The 16,710-nt window shown below is 35.6% G+C and overlaps 2 protein-coding genes across 2 annotated transcripts in view; one reads left to right on the top strand and one right to left on the bottom strand.

Annotated features, from left to right (window-relative positions):
* Positions 1-2,789: 2,789 nt before the first annotated feature.
* LOC137958187 (protein VERNALIZATION 3-like) lies at positions 2,790-5,381 on the top strand. The gene is made up of 4 exons (XM_068805260.1): positions 2,790-2,984; positions 3,427-3,488; positions 4,263-4,303; positions 5,155-5,381. Exons 1-4 carry the CDS (start codon positions 2,790-2,792, stop codon positions 5,379-5,381), a joined length of 525 nt encoding a protein of 174 aa, XP_068661361.1.
* Positions 5,382-5,713: 332 nt separating this feature from the next.
* Positions 5,714-16,710, bottom strand: part of LOC137944479 (2-isopropylmalate synthase A-like) — a 49,425-nt gene continuing 38,428 nt past the window's right edge. The window contains exons 11-12 of the mRNA XM_068790166.1: positions 6,546-6,691; positions 5,714-6,197 (exon numbers count right to left, since the gene is read on the bottom strand). Coding sequence (XP_068646267.1) covers positions 6,068-6,197; positions 6,546-6,691 — 276 coding nt within the window. The 3' untranslated portion in view covers positions 5,714-6,067. The remainder of the gene's footprint in view (positions 6,198-6,545; positions 6,692-16,710) is intronic.

Genomic DNA, 16,710 nt, shown 5'->3' with positions numbered 1-16,710 from the left:
ATTTATCTTGTAAATTATTTCATCTTCATAGTGAATTACTACAACGGCGGAAGACAGGATGTAGTCTCACCTTGAGGCGAACCTGTATAAATCTTGTGTTCTTCGTGCTTTTTTTTCTTCTTCTGTGATTATTATTGCTCTCGTTAGTATTGCATTAGGGTGTCTAATTCCTAGAAATTGATTCGTATAGACCTCCTCCAATAGGTCCCCATTTAAAAAGGTATTTTTAACATCCAACTGATGGAAAACCCATTTACAATTTGCAACAAGAGATATAAGTATACAAACGGAATTCATTTTTGCCACTAGTGAGAATGTCTCATCATAACCAATGTCATGTGATTGAGTATATCATTTAACCTGGTCACTAACACATTAGGATTATACTTTATCATAGATACCCACTTGCAACAAACTGCCTTATTGGATGATGGAAGAGATGTTAACTTTCAATTAGAATTCTAGTACATTGCTTGGATGTCTTCATCCATGGTAGCTTTTCATCTCGAATCAGCAGAAGCCTCTAAATAAGTTATAGGGATATGAGTGGATGAAACTACAAACAAAAACAAAATACAACTAGGAGACATCCAGTGACTGGAAACATAGTTAGAGAAGGGTGAGAGGTGGATGGAAGCAAAATAGTAGTGGAACGAGGTTCTTTAAGAAGTGCAATGGGTCAGGTACCATACGGTGGTCCAAACTGAGTACTTGATTATTTGCAACATCTCTATAAGATTGTAAATTTGCAAGGCATATGATAGATACAAAATCTTCCATTTTTTTTTTGTTGATGTGTTTGAGTGGTTAGTTTAAGTGGTTTTTGTTGTTTTTAGAACTCCATAATGTTAAGTCTTCAATGTTGAGATGATAGGAAAGAAGAAAAAAGGAGAAGAGGAGAAGAGGAGATGGTGACAACTGAGAAGGAGAAAGAGAAAAGGAGTGAGACGTTGAGGAGAGAAAAGGGAGGAGGATTTTGGGTTGTCAATATGATCTAACCCTCACCCTTAAGGTTTATTTATAGATGCTAAAAGTACCAATATTACAAGTATACCTTCACCCTAATATGAGTGAATAAGAGACAAAAAAAAAAAAAGATAATTACAACAATGATACCAGAGCTTGCCTCTCAAGCTGGTGGTGAAAAGACATCATATATCCTCAGCTTGATACATGCAGTGTAGAGAACCTTGGAGTTAACTGACTTTGTGAATATATTAGAAAGTTGTCTATAAGTTTAGACATGTTTAACACTTATAGTTCTTTCTTGAAAATTTTCTCTCACAAAGTGACAGTCCACCTCGATACGCTTAGTTTTCTCATTGAAGACTGGATTGGAGGCAATGTGGATCGCAACTTGATTGTCACAATGAAGTTCCATCAGCCCTTTTGTGGAATCCCTACTCTTCTAGAAGAGATTCAATCCATAGAAGTTTGCTTACCACATGTGTCATGGCTCTACATTCTACTTCTGCACTGGACCTTGCAAGTACATTTTCATGAATGTCCAATTTTTTTTGCTCTTTAATTTTTTATAATAATTTAAGACTGGAAGAAGAAAAAAAACAACTTGAAGACTTGAACCCATAATACTGTTATGTCCTCCAATATATTTGTGTGAAAACCTTTGGACGTAGTATATATGTCCAAGAAAAAGAGTATATTTTTTTGGAACTAGTTCGACGACCTCATGGGTGTTTATTTTTTTTACATGGCTATTTGGAGCCAAAAAAGCAGCTCTTTTGGAAAGTGCGGTTGGATAGTTTTATTCTTAAAAGAACTCTCTTTCAAAGAGGAGAAAACTACATCTTGAGTGAAATTACAAAATAAAGTTTCTATAAAAAGAAGATTTTTTTCTTTTGAAAAAAGAGATAAAAAAATATCTATTAGACAAATAAACTCTTACCATATTAGAAATTTTTCATATTAAGTACCTCATATAAATGATGAATACAATAAGAAACCCGAGGACCTATACACACTATGTGATGTGAGGGTCACTTAATGTGGCCTTACCATTTAATAGGTCCCATTCAATAAGTTGACCAATAAATTGAGTATGAGTATTTTTTTTTTAATTGTCTAAAATATTGGGCCTACTTATTATGATGTTGCAAGTTTGAAATGTACCTAATGTGGTCCTACGTATATTATGTCTACCTTATATAAAATTTACAGTGAAAGTATATATGTTCTATTGTTAGTTATAGCTATGTGATATAGGGCTCACCTAATATTAGAAAATATTGTCTGGTTTTATTTATTTTCTTGTAAAAGGTTGTCTCCCATAACTATAACCAAACACAATACATGTGGCTTTTGCATGTAGAGAGGGGGGAAAAAAAGAAAAAGGCCAAATACAAACCATGTGTGAGTCGAGACTAATCCATGGAAAAAGCCCAGTTCCAATCCTGTTAATTTTGGTTAAAAATGGAAACGAAAGAGATGAATTGCATTTTTCACAGTGGAATAACTCGTTCTTGGGTGGGCGAGTAGAACTACAGAGAGTTAATTAGGGTCGCGAATTATTAAAGATAAAAGCAGATTCTTGGTGATCAAATGGGATCTGTAGTACTAACAGATTGGAAAGGAGATTCCAAATTTAGCCAAACATAAGAAAGCAAGAAATAGAGACGAGACAAATGAGAAAGATGATGCCCTTTCACACTATAAATGGGTAGTGGTTGTCTTTCTCGGTTGCAACGGTTGTAGGGGTTCCTCTCTTATCTGCATCTCTTCTGTCTTCTTTCTTCTTTATCATCTCAGTAATCGTGCGTTGTCAATTCGTTATGGCCAGAGAAAGAAACTCGTTGGTCATCGGCCGTGTGATAACCGATGTTTTAGACCGCTTCAACAGATCCGTTGATCTCCGAGTCGTCTACAGCAGCAGGCAAGTCACAAACGGATGCGAGTTGAGGCCTTCAGCGGTTGTTGACACTCCGAGGATTGAGATTGGAGGCGCTGAGTCTACCTTTTACACTCTGGTCAGTCCATTAATCCAATCCAATTTGCGGTTTTCTACTTAGATTTCCTCTCTGGTTTTTATGTCACTCTTCTTCTTTAACTGTCACCGGTGGAGCTGAGTGAACGACGACTGCACTGCTAGTGGCAATGCAGATTAGATATCTGGAGCAGCTTAGGATCCACATTACAAATGGAGAGACGGGCTTAAAAAATTATTTGCTTCCGGTTGTTACAATCACCTGAGAAATGACATCACTGACTGAGAAGACCCACGACAGGGACGTGCATCTTCTATCCTCAGCTTGAGATCATCTAAACGAGACAAAAGAAAAAGGAAAAAGCTTGAGATCATCGTATGATCAAAAGAAAGAAAAATAAAAGAAACTCGAACCGCAAAGCTGGAGTTTTGGAATCTAAATCTTTTTCTGAATATGACTATCTCATGGTTCTTTTGCTTTACAGGTAATGGTGGACCCTGATGCTCCAAACCCAAGTGAACCAACCTTGAGGGAGTATCTGCATTGGTACGTGAATGTGCTATTACAAGTCGTTCATGATGAACAGTTTAAACTGTGAACTTTCCGTTCTCTTCGCGTGTTCTTTCCTTTTTCATTCTTTTTTCCTTTTTTTCCTTTTTTTCCCCTGGTAACTACTCTCTTTTCATAAACGCATACGTCACGCTAGAAATTCTCGTAGAATACGGAACGTCAGCAGCTCGTTAAAATCACTTCTCTTCTTCTGCTGCTGCTGCTTCTCTCTTGTAATTTTCAGGCGTTGGACAGACCAGGACATGGGTCTGTGCTGGTAGAAAATCATGAGAGGAATCTCAATTTGACTCCGGGAAAAAGTCATAAAATACCATGTTTCCGATGCAGGAAGTTGAAGAATACAATCCCTACAACATCTCCTTCTCCATTTTCGTTTTTTTTTTTTTTTTTTTTTTTCAATCTGATTCCTCATTCAGGAGACAAGCATGCAAGTGATCATTGAGCTCCAAGCTATTCCAGTAATGTATTCCTTCTTCACCTTGAGCTGGCCCTTCTGTCCGTTTGATCAACTAGTATTTCTCACAAAACAGTTTCAGAAATGTAACTGCTAAAACCAGGGTCTTTCATGGAATCCGGTGCGATCCTTACACTACTCTTAGGCCCCAGGTTACTAAATAGATGAAATCACGAATTTTCTAAGAACAACCAGCTCAGGAAACAAAACTTTTCCTTCTTCTGTAACAGCTCATGTGTCGTCGTCTTTTAGAATAAGCATTATGCAGACTGAAGTATTTCGGTAACATTTTTCAGGCTAGTGACAGACATTCCAGCAGCATCAAGTGCTAGAGCCGGTGAGTAAATAGCCCACCACAAACAAATGATGCAATTGTTAAGTTAGTTTCATGGGGCAGATATGCTTAGTATATAACTTTACATTAGTCTCTTCCGATCAGATGGAGAGGGTGAGTGAGATTCATCTCTCTTTGTAACTGGATCTTATTTATGCTCTCCATCTGATTAGAAGGAACTAATCTTTGCTCATTCTTCATTGCCATTTTCTTTTTTCTATTTTTCAAAAGTGAAGTATCATGGTTAATTTTACTATCAAAAGAGTTGGATCCATGCATTTTAGATGGATATATTTGAAAATATGCAATTTTAACAATGTCATATAATGTCCTTGAAGGAAAAAAAAATTAAAAAGAGCACTTAATTTATACAAAAATTGAATCAAATCATACAAATGATGAGAATTGTCAATAATAATATATTGATAAAAATAACTTGGACCAAAATAGACAGACAACATGAGATCTGCTGCAGAATTATCTTCTGTCAAGTTTTATAAATAAAATGTATTTCATTGTGCACCTTATATGATCTGTTACTGTTACTGGTTTATCCACAGCAGATCCAAATTTACGGTCTTATAGCAGTAATACATTTGCATTTGTTGAAAGATACTTGGATGCCCTTCTCCCTCGTCTGCAATTCCGAGGCCAACCCCACTGGGAGGAAAAAGCAAGCTAGTTTGACTGAGAACGATGCCCATGAAACGTTCGTTTTTCTTCTATATCCCATGGATTTGCCCACGGAATTGCGGATAATCAAACATAGAACTAGCAAAAAGATTAAAACTTTAGTAACTTTCAAATTCTTGGAACTCGAGCTTCTGGCACGACATTTCCTTGTTGTTCTGCAGGGCAGGAGATTTTATGTTACGAGAGCCCCCGTCCGTCTTCCGGCATCCACAGGTTCGTTTTTGTACTATTCCAACAGCTGGGTCCGCAAACGGTCTACGCCCCTGGATGGCGGCAGAATTTCTGCACCAGGCACTTTGCGGAGCTCTATAATCTCGGTTTACCTGTTGCTGCCGTTTATTTTAACTGCCAGAGGGAGACGGGCTCTGGAGGAAGAAGAATGAGGTAAGACACAAGAGTAAAACAGAAGAACCTCCCGGGGATGTTTCTCCCCAGCTTTACCTTAAATATCCAACTTCAGTTATATCAAGGTGCTATGTTCTCTGCAATCCATGTACCCATGGAAATTATTTTATGAGGCTTATGAATGGTTTATACAGGGAAACCAATCTCGATCTTTCTGTGATTCAGTCCAAGTTTCATTTTATCTGAAGTCGTTTCAGGAGAAAGCAAATAGGAGACGAGCAAACTAGTGTCAAAATCTGGGAATAATAAAGATTACATGATGTGTTAAGTTAATATTGTCGATGCTTCGATGGGGATAAACAGTAAAACGAGAAATGAAGTTGAGATTAGGAAAGACCAAACTCATAGTAGTTTCAACAGAACTACTAGTAGCAGCTTCAATGGGCTAATAGTTACAAATTTACACAGTTGCTTATTTCAGAGAGGCACATGAGCCCCATCATCATAAATCAAAAAAATTCTCTGCTAAACTATTTCACAACATTGTGATGAATTGTCAAAAGTAAATGCAAAAGTTCCAAATTCCCTCTAGAAGGTTTCTACTGGAAAAACTAATAACTTTCTTGGCTGGTACACTACAAAAATCCAAGTTCCTCGCTAATGCACACATTTCTGCTCCAACACTTGATAAGCCCATCATCACCATTGCACTGCTAACCACAATGACCTCTAAAAACTTTCAACCGAAGAACTCGTAGCTTTTTTGGCAGCTCCACTCCTGAAACCCAACATCTTATTTAATGCTCTCACATATGCTCGAACACTGGATACCACAATATCCATTGCCGCTCCAGACCCACTGTCAAAAACGGTAGTTTGAAGATACGGTTAAGAGAATCCACGTTAAACATAACATTGGGAAAAGGCAAGCACAAATTGAAAACAACTCTCTTACTTAAACGGTAAGAAACAACCTTAACAGGAAGGATAAAAGACCAACAAATTAATCGTTACTAGGGAAATATGCACTTTTAAAATGTTTTTCCCTCAAGAGCAGAAACCTTAACGTAAAGGGCTCCTGCCATAATCTTCTACAAAGCAGTTCATAAAATAGATTGTCACAGTCATGCTATCCTTCAGCTCAAACTACACTGTCAACTGGCCTCAGATGAATGACGAATAAATTAAATGGATAATAGTTGAAAACCTGAAAGTTCGCTGGATAGTTTCTCCAGTACTAGCATGGGTAGATGTGTGACTATTCTCTCCACGAACAACAACTCGTGTGGTGGCTATAGCATCAATGCCTTCTGTTACTGAGTTAAGGGAGTATTCGAGGAGGGTTACAGGAATCTGGCAAATTTATAGATAAAAGAAATATTAATTCACAAATAACTGCAGCATAAAGAATTTAGACAATTTCAGTTGCATTCTTGAAAAGAACCAAGTAGTTGTAATCTCCACATTTTAAACATATTTCTAGAACCAAATAACATGTTTTTCCTTCATATCATCCTTGCATTTTTATTTTCTAGCTAGTTCACTCTTTTCTGCTTTCATCTTGATCTCCACACCAGCATAAGAGTATCCATCATATTAATCCAAAAAAAAAAAAAAAAAAGACATCAAGGAAGAATAGATTCTATACTGTGCAAATGTACCAACAATGATCTCAAAGGAAAATAGACTAAGAAGTGTCAAAAATACTGAACTTACCCATTCCCTTGACTCAAATAGGACAAACTATACTTTTTCTACTTGTACAATATGTTAAAAGAATTTTGTCCCACTTCTAGGGGTAGCTTCAAATTCCTTGGAGTATACAATACAAATGTCAAATGCTAAGAATGTCCAGTTTATATGGGTTTGAAGCCATAGTTTGCTTCTTGGGCTCCACAAAAAAATAAGTGGTTTTAGCTTAATGGCAACCAGGGGTGGGAGTTCAAGTCTCACCAGGGGTATTGGATATAATGCATGTGTGTAATTAACAATCAGAAAGAAATAAGTGGCATTAGATGTATTAAAATAAAAGTTCAGGGGTATTTTGGTCATTTTCCATATTTTCCACATTACATGTTTTTTTCTTGTAGTATGGGTATTAGATAGAGAATGTCTTATTTTATCTCTAGTTAAATCTATATTCAATTTAGACATGTATTTTAGGAGAGATGCAATTTTGAGTATTGACAGGTATTTTTGCCTTTTTGTAAATTTTCACTTAAACCCTGATTATAAAAAAACTGGACAGGCCTCTCTAGCTAGGATTCCAAGGCAGCAAAGTTGCTACTCTTCTATAACTCTTTTTCCTCTTTTATCTTCTCCCCAAATCACATATTTTTCATGGTATCAGAGCAGTAACGCAAGTGTCAGGCAGGTTTCTTTTGATTTTGTGGATCTTCTCTCCATTTTCATCAATCTCCTTGAAAGTATTTCCCAAATTTCTGGACTGGTAGGGTAAATATTCCAATTTTTCTCTTCTTCTACCTATCTTAGCCTATTGGCTAATGATTACTGCTTTTATTTAATTGATTGTTGGGATTTCAAAGTGTTTGATGATCCCAATCTGAGGAGATTTCTCAAATCTGCCTGTGTGATCAACCCCAATGCTTGCATCATCATCTATATAGTCTATGTCATCCTGGTTTCTTACAATTAGGTCATTCTTCATCGATTTATGGTCTCAATGCTAAAATTGATCGCTATTGGTTTCAAATTGAGTAAATTGGGTGTTGGATTGCCCTAATTGAATTCGGTGTGGGGCCCACTTAACTGCGTAAGCATAAAAATTTGGGGAAAGTATTTCCTTTTAGTTAATTGATGCTCTAGTGTATTGAATTGTGGTGTTTTGTGATATTTAATGGTTGATTCCAGCACACAGGTTGTTGTCCAAAGGACTGCTGAGAGCTCATATGTGAAATTCTCTCAGTTTATTCAGATAACTACAATCCAGTTGAAAGGATCGAATTATGTAAACTGGTCCAAATCAGTTTTGATGTATTTGAGGGCTAGAAGAATGGCAAAATATATAACCGATGATCCCCCCATGCTTGTTATTGAATATTTGAGTGGCAAAGATAATTTAGTAATGACCTGGTTGGTCAATAGTATGGAATCCAAATTTAGTGACCAGATTTTGAGTTGCAGTACTTCTAAGGCAATGTGGACTACCATGGCTTCCATTTTGTCTCAAGAAAGTAATTTGTCAAGGATCTATGAGTTATATGTGAAGTTCTTCAATATGAAGTGTGGAGGTAGATCAGTGACAGATTATTTCATTGAGATGAGGGGAGGACTACAGGAGATTAGTACATTCCATCCTTTTACTACGAATGTTTAAGACATTCGTAAGAAAGAAAATCAAATTTAAACAACCCGGTTTTTGGATGGTTTGGGGCATGAGTATGATGCTATTAGAGCCCGGCTATTAGTCAATGAGGATGTGACCACCCTTGAGCAAGTATTTAACAGAGTTCTTCGAGTTGAAGGTGCAATTGTAAATAAGAATGAGTCGGGTGGAGCTCTCTCATAAACAGTTGCTTTTAACCTTCAGTCTTCAATTGGTAAGCTTGATGGTCTATTTCATGGTCGTAATAATAAAGGTAGAGGTTGCTCTTACTATACCCGTGGATGTGGCCGAAATGATCGGGGGGATCGGAAATGTGTTCATTGTGGTAGGACTAATCATATTTTTGAGAAAATGCTAGAAAAAATTGATAAGCTTACCTAGGCCAACTCTATAGTCACAGATAAGGTGTTTCCTCATACACGGGACCCTATGAGGAAATTCAACACTTATTATAGCGATTGGGTCAATTGACTGCTTCATCTAATGCTTCTCAGACTACTGAGACTCCTTCCTCAATGAGTGCCATGATGGCTAGTACAAGTATGAATGCACTAAATGTGTCTCATTTTACCTCTTGGATCATTGATTTAGGAGTCTCTACATACATGTCACGTATGCCCTGCTTATTTCAATTCATTAGTCCATCTCATTCATATCGTTGAGTTACTTTAGTTGATGGATTCACCTCTCCCATTCAAGGGGAGGGTACAGTTCACACTACTCTACAAATATCCTTAGATTTTGTTTTATTTGTACCTAAGTTTTCGGTTAATCTATTGTCTGTGAGTCATATAACTAAATCCTTAGACAGTTCAGTAACCTTTTATCCTACTTGTGTTTTTCCAGGACTTGAAAACGAAGAGGATGATTGGTTCAGAACATGAGAAGGGAGGGCTCTACGTGCTAGATGATGTATCTGTTTCTCGAGCTGTAGTTTTCACTATTGCAAATTCTTCTTACTTGTGGTATTTGCGCTTAAGGACATCCCTCACCAACTAAGTTACATCAATTTTTTTCCTTCTTTGTCAGCCGATATTTCATTTGATTGTGAATCTTGTCAGTTGAGAAAGCATCGTCGCTCTAGTTTCCTAGTTAGTTTTAGTCAAAGTGCCAAGTTGTTTGAATTAGTCCACTCTGATGTATGGGGTCCATGTCGGGTTCTTAGCCCATTTGATTTTAAATATTTTGTGTCATTCATTGATGATTTCAGTAAAGTCACTTCGGTGTATCTCCTATGGGAGAAGTCCGAAGTATTTGATGTATTCCTCAATTTTTTTAATGAAATAAAAAAATCAATTTGGTGCACGTGTTTGTTATGGACTCCATAGCATCAAGAGTAACTGATAGAAGAAGAGGGTGACTTGTGTAATTTTTGGATTTTTTGACTTAGTGGCAGGTTGATGTAATATTGCTGAAATCCATGTCTCTTGACGTTGGCTGTTGGTTTTTTGACTTAGTGGCAGGTTGATGTAATATTGCTGGAATCCATGTCACTTGACGTTGAATATGTAAATCACGCCCTGGTTTTATAAAGGGCGTGAATGAATGAAATGAGAGAAAGAAAATTCAGTAGGTTAATTCCAGTAGGTAAATTAGAAATCAGGTTCTCCTTTGACGCTCCATTCTCTTCACGCAGTTACTCATCTCCTTCACTGAACTCGCCAGCATTACACTCACCTCTGTTCTCTCTTCTCTCTGAACTCACCAGCAGCTAGTTGACGTTCAAAGAGAACTACAGCACTTCATTTTTCATCTTCAACACTGGAATCAAGAGGGGAACGTCGGGTGACACGATCCATGGCTAGAGAACCCAACATCGTGGTATCAGACAGGACCAACTTGGATGATTCTTCCTCTTCCTCTGATCTGCGTACTGCCATTGATGCAATACAAGCTTCCCAGTCTGCTCAGCAAGCCACCGTGGCTGCTTTCCAGACCCAGATGAACCAACTTCAGCAGTCTGTGTGCCAGCTTCTCGAACAGTGTTCATGTGCTTCGAACTAACAATGGTTTGGAATATCTTTTTTTAAAAATATAGAATATATAAACTATTAAATAGGGAAAAGAGTACAACAAACTTAACTAAGTGGGTCTTCCTCCACAACAAGGTTTTGGAGTGAAATACCCAACTTAGCCTGAATGTTTGCCAAATGATTGGCAGATCTAGGAATGTGCTTCCAATTATAGTTTATAAAAGAAATTAAATTACAAATATCAAAATACATATCCCAATGCCTCCAAGGAGGAAGGGTTGACTTTGCACACGAATGAATGACAATTTTTGAATCCCCTTTGATACGAAGGGGGCCCGTTAGACAGCTCTTGAAGATCTGAAACCCATTTAGCAGTCCAGAGAGTTCTGCAATGGTCGAGTTGAAGACTCCAAGTGGCCTAGCAAAGGAGAAGAGGAGACAACCATTTGCATCGTGGATAACTCCGCCATATCCCGTAGGACCAGGACAGCCAAAAATGCTACCATCAAAGTCAAAAAAATGGCTTGTCGGTGGAGAAGCTCAGATAGCCATAGTCGGGGGACGGGAAGGTTGTGTCAACCCAGCTACCAACTGTTAAACTCCTTTTGGGTCAATAGCCAAGTTGTTATGTGACCCGTAATATTATCTATCAAAATTTCAGTAGGGGTAGACTTCAAATTGAATTTTTTGCTATTTCTTTCCTTCCATAGAGCCCAAAGGATATGTCCAACGCTGCATGAGAGTAGCAACTTTCCAAGCTTTGGGAGCCTAGCACTAGTGATTCAGAGAATGGTGGATGACAAATATTGTGAAGAGCGATACTGAAACCCAATTTTATTTAGAAGGCTAGTCCAGACAGTATGGGCATAATGGCAATGGTTTGGAATATCTTAACCATAAATTTTCAGTATTTTGTGCTTCTCATGGTATTACCCATCAAACGTCCTGCCTTTATATACCACAACAAAGTGGGTGATTGAACGTAAAAATAGACATCTTTTTGAGATTACAAGAACATTATTACTGCATATGAATGTTCCGAAATCTTTTTGGGGAGATGCAATTTTAGCTTCGTGCTACTTGATTAATCATGTCTTCATCTATTTTGAGTGGTCAAGTTCCTCTTCAGGTTTTAAAGTCCTATTATAAATTGTTTGATGTGGCTCCTTGTACTTTTGGATGTACTTGTTTTGTTCATATGTTTGGAACTTTGGTTGATAAGTTGTCACCTTGGTCTGTCAAATGTGTTTTTCTAGGATATTATTGTCGACAAAAAGGGTACAAATGTTATGATCCTATTCAACTGAAAACATATATGTCAGCCGATGTGACCTTTGAACATACTCCATATTCTAAAAGAAATAAGTGGATTCAGATTAAGTGGGAAACCTTTTTTTTGTTTTGGCAAAGAATCCAAAACTTAAAGCTCAGATGTAGAGAGCCGCATATTATTGGTAGAGAAATGCAGACAAAAAGATAAATTTCACAATCTTGTCCACAGAAATCTTCAATAGATTAAGCCTGCATTTGGCCATTCTCCCAGAAAGGCACTCTTGGCAGTGCAGCAAATTGATGCGAGCATACAGCAGAAAACTCATTCAAGTGAAGGGAAGAAAACTGCTTGGAAATCCTATTTTTTAGTATTTGATTTTTTGGAAAGTCAGCACTTGGAAAGTTCATCTTTCAAGCCAGCAATTTGTTTTCAATTGAAGTCATACTAGGAAAAATCTATAGTTTGAAAGTTCTGTAGTAGATTTTTATTCTTAAGAAAGTCTAATCTTAGTAAGCTCATTGCTAGTAAGTCCTTCCTGCATCAGTTGCCGTAATCTTCTCCATGCCTGATCTAGAAAGCCCAAGTAGATCTTGAATTAGTTAGTTTAGTTGAAGAGAAGTAATGTGTTCATAAGTTACTTGAGCTACTAAGTATACAGCTGACTCCCTTGCCAGAGGAGTGTCTCTTCAATCCCTCATTGTTAGGGACGCTCCTAAGGCCTTGTGGTCTTTTTGGCCTTCGTGCCTTAATAAAAGCATCTCTTTCAAAAAAAAAAAAAAAAAAAGTATACAGCTGAATTTTAATATGAAACTCAGTTCTAGGAGGTCACTTTAAACATGGGATTCTAGAGAGCTGCTGTAACTTGGTTTTGAGATTCTTTTTTTTTTTTTTTGACAGATGTTTTGAGATTCAAATTAATAGAATTCAATAGAACTTTTCCTCAAAACAATAGCACTTTTAGCTCAATTTTTTTCTTCTTCTTTTTTTTAGTTTTGTTTTCTGAATTCATTCATACTGTAGCTTCTAAGGTGCAGCACAAATCCTCTGTAAAACACACATTTTCAATATTCTTTTTTAATAAATGACCGTTATAAATGCTCTCTCTCTCTCTCTCTCTCTCTCTCTCTCTCTCTCACACACACACACACACACATTCATACGAGCTTGTAGTCTTCTCCTTTCTCTCTTCCATCTTTCTCTCTTAAAAAACAATTAGTCCAGAAGACGGTATAATGTATACAGATACAAAAGGAAATATAAATATCAGATTTAATAATTATGAACAAAAATTGTCAGAAGAAACTGAGTCAGTTACCATTGAAGATTATGGTTTGGCTAATATAGAAACACAAGAGAATATGATTATTTACCTAAAAGAACTAGAGCTTGAATTAACTGAAAGGGAATTACTTCATTTGGAAGAAGACTTAATAAAAAACAAAATGATAACAGAAGAAGAGTATCTTTATTATGACCAAGAGAAAAATATTAGAATAGGAACAATGCCTTTAGAACCAGAAATAGAACCGTCCATTGAAGAGAACATAAGTTTAAAAGATTTTATGGATGCCGAAAGCTCTGTAAGAATGCCCAGTATTTCTATGAGAATGCCTACACCACAAGTATACACTTCCGGCAATATCCTTAGATACCCTTATACACAGCCTATAGATCTCCCTCAAAAAGTAAAACCTAAAGGGAAAAGAAAAGAAATAGAAAAACCAATAAAATTTCAAGAAATGGGGAAAGGAAAAATTCTTAACCTATCTGCTCATGACCCCCAAGAATGGACTAAGGTCCTAGATATTTGGAAAAATCAAGTAGTTTCAGATTATATACAGAATTTCCAATCCCAAGATCCTGAAGAAATGTATAAATATTTAGAAACTTTTTTAAGGGAAAGTGTAAAAGCCTTATTGGAAAGTTATAAGAGAGAAAATCAAGAACAATTTAATCATCTAGTAAGTTTAGGTTCTAACCCTTATAATTTTTTAAATAAGGTTTACCAACTAGTTACAGGAGATGACCCTAATTCAGGATACATTTCTCTCCAAAAAGATGTTGTAGTATATTTAGAACAACTTAGTCTTTATAATTATAAATATGTTAAAAAATTCTTACAAGATTATTTTTATTATACATGTATTTCAGGAAATGGCTTTAATAAAGATTTAGGAACAAAATTATTTCGTTAACTCCCAGGAGCTTTAGGTAAAGAAATCTCTGACAAATGGCAATCCTTAGAAGAAAATAATCCAGGACACATATACTCTATAGGACAAAGAACTAAGTTTATAAAGACAATATTACAAGAGAAATGTACAGATATTCAAATCCATTGCCATTGACAAAGAACTAAGTTTATAATGACAATTTTACAAGAAAAATGTACATATATTCAAATCCAAAGACAACTTAAAGGAGATGATTTTGGCTTCTGCAAGCAAATATTTACTACTTAGGCTTATGGTCTTAAAGATTCAGGTGATAAACCTTAAAAACATAAAAAAATTATATAAAAAAGGATATTTTATCCGTAGATCCAAAAGTAGGAAACCTTATCTGAATAGAGACAGACATGTTAGAAAATTTAACCCAAAAAGAACATACAAAAACAAGCTTACCTATTATATATGCGGTCAACCAGAACACTTGGCAAATACATGCCCAAAAAGACAAAATATTAATTCAAAAAATCGTCATTAGTAGAAAATGTTCAACAAGATCTAATAGAAGTAGATGAATATATGTCAGATACTGAATCCATTTATAGTATTGTAAGTATAAATAACATACCTAAAAAAGATTCTGATTCAGATGAAGAATTAATTCTAGATATAGATGAATCTGTTGAACTTATGGATATTAATGCTGATTGTTTACATACCAGGTCCTGGCAGACAGGTCTTGATAGTAACCCATGTTTTAAATGTTCTTGGTATCCTAGCAAGAAAAACAGGGCTACATGTACTTTACGTTTTGTAGAAGCATGTATACCATGTTTGAAAACTTTAGGTATTGAACCAGAAGATAATGACTTACATAACAGAATTAATACCGCAAAATTAGAAATTATGTCCAGAAAAATTGAAAATTGTTAAGCAGAAATTAGCCTAATAAAATTTCGGTTAGATAATTTAGAAAAAGATTCTTATGATGGTATTACTGTAGGTATTGAAGAACCAGAAACCTCTTATGTTTGTAACCAAGACAAAACTTTTACTAGTATCATAGTAAGAGCCAAAATAATCTTTCCTGACAAATATACTATTACCTTAGATGCCTTAGTAGACTTTGGTGGTACAAAATGCATCATACATAAAAGACTTGTTCCAACTAAATACCATAAGAAGACTGATAAACAAGTCATGAGCCAACAATTAGACGGGACTTATAATCCTTATAATACTTATCTTGATACTGCTAAGATCCAATTTTATAATAATTGCTCACCATTCTCTAGTACATACTCTCTCCCCCTCACCTGGATTAGAGATCTTAAACTTAAAGTAGATTTTATTTTAGGCCTCAACTTTATCCTCCATAACAATGGCTCTCTTACTATCTCTAGGGATTTCTTACACTTTACCAAGAATAGTAGTACTATACTTGTTTACACAACCTATTCACCCACTATCACTTCTAACCAAGCAACGGAGCATGGTGGGTCCAGATTTGTTAAAGAAGACAATAATCCTGATTGCCAAAAAAACTGTAAAGGAAAAATACCAGTAAGTTGTCAAAAATTACAATTAGGAACTCAAAAAAGACTCATTATCATAGAAGCAGAAGAACAAATAGACTCCACTATTATTAAATTAGATAACAAATTTTTATGCTATGAAGAAATCCAGGAGATTACAAAAGATTTTACTCCAGAAGTTAACATCCACCAACAACCTAGTTTACAAGAACTTCAAGAAGATTTTTTGAGTGAAGAAGAAGATATAGAAGATTGGATAGAGAGAATGTTAGATATAGAATATTCATTCTTAGATACAGAAAAACTCTATTTTGAAATAATTAATATTAACCATAAAGATAAAATGAATCCCAAACAGATTATAGATAAACTAGATAAATTAGAATATTTTGGAGAAAACCCTTTGAAATATTGGGAAAACAATCACATTCAATGTAGACTGGAATTACTTAATCCAAATTATATAGTTAGGACAGCTAATATAGAAGTTACCAATTTAGATAAAGAAGATTTCAAAAAACATATAACAGAACTACTAACTTTAGGAATAATAAGAAAATCTATTTGCCCACATAGACCTGCAGCATTTATTGTAAGAAAACATAGTGAAGAAAAGAGAGGAAAATCTAGGATGGTAATTAACTATAAAAGACTAAATGACAACACAGTCACAAATAGTTATAATATCCAAGATAAGACCCAATTAATAAATAGAATCCAAGATAAGAAAATCTTTAGTAAATTTGACTGCAAATCAGGTTTCTGGCAAGTCAAGATGCACCCAGATAGCATAGAATGGACAGCCTTTTTCTTGCCTAGAAGGATATTTTGAATGGTTAGTAATGCCTTTTGGTCTAAAAAATGCACCAGCAATCTTTCAAAGAAAAATGGACAACATTTTTAAAACATATGATACCTTTGTGTTAGTATACATAGATGATATATTAGTCTTTAGTAAAACCATAGAAGACCATATTGGTCATCTTCAATTAGTTTTAGCTGAATTTATAAAAGAAGGAATCATTATTAGTAAAACAAAGGTAGAATTATTTAAAGAATACGTAAAGTTTCTTGGTG

This window comes from Aristolochia californica, unplaced genomic scaffold (assembly GCF_029961685.1).
Source record: "Aristolochia californica isolate CCGP_79_NKW_82.1479 unplaced genomic scaffold, dmAriCali1.0.hap1 SCAF_1, whole genome shotgun sequence".
Lineage (NCBI taxonomy): Eukaryota > Viridiplantae > Streptophyta > Magnoliopsida > Piperales > Aristolochiaceae > Aristolochia > Aristolochia californica.
The sequence above is the reverse complement of the archived record's forward strand: the minus strand, read 5'-3'. Positions and strand labels throughout refer to the sequence as shown.

Coding starts and splice junctions, on each gene's coding strand:
- LOC137958187 (XM_068805260.1), top strand. CDS start 2,790: ATGGCCAGAGAAAGAAACTCGTTGGTCATCGGCCGTGTGATAACCGAT. Junction 3,489..4,262: donor TTGAGGGAGTATCTGCATTG/GTACGTGAATGT, acceptor AACATTTTTCAG/GCTAGTGACAGACATTCCAG. Junction 4,304..5,154: donor AGCATCAAGTGCTAGAGCCG/GTGAGTAAATAG, acceptor GTTGTTCTGCAG/GGCAGGAGATTTTATGTTAC.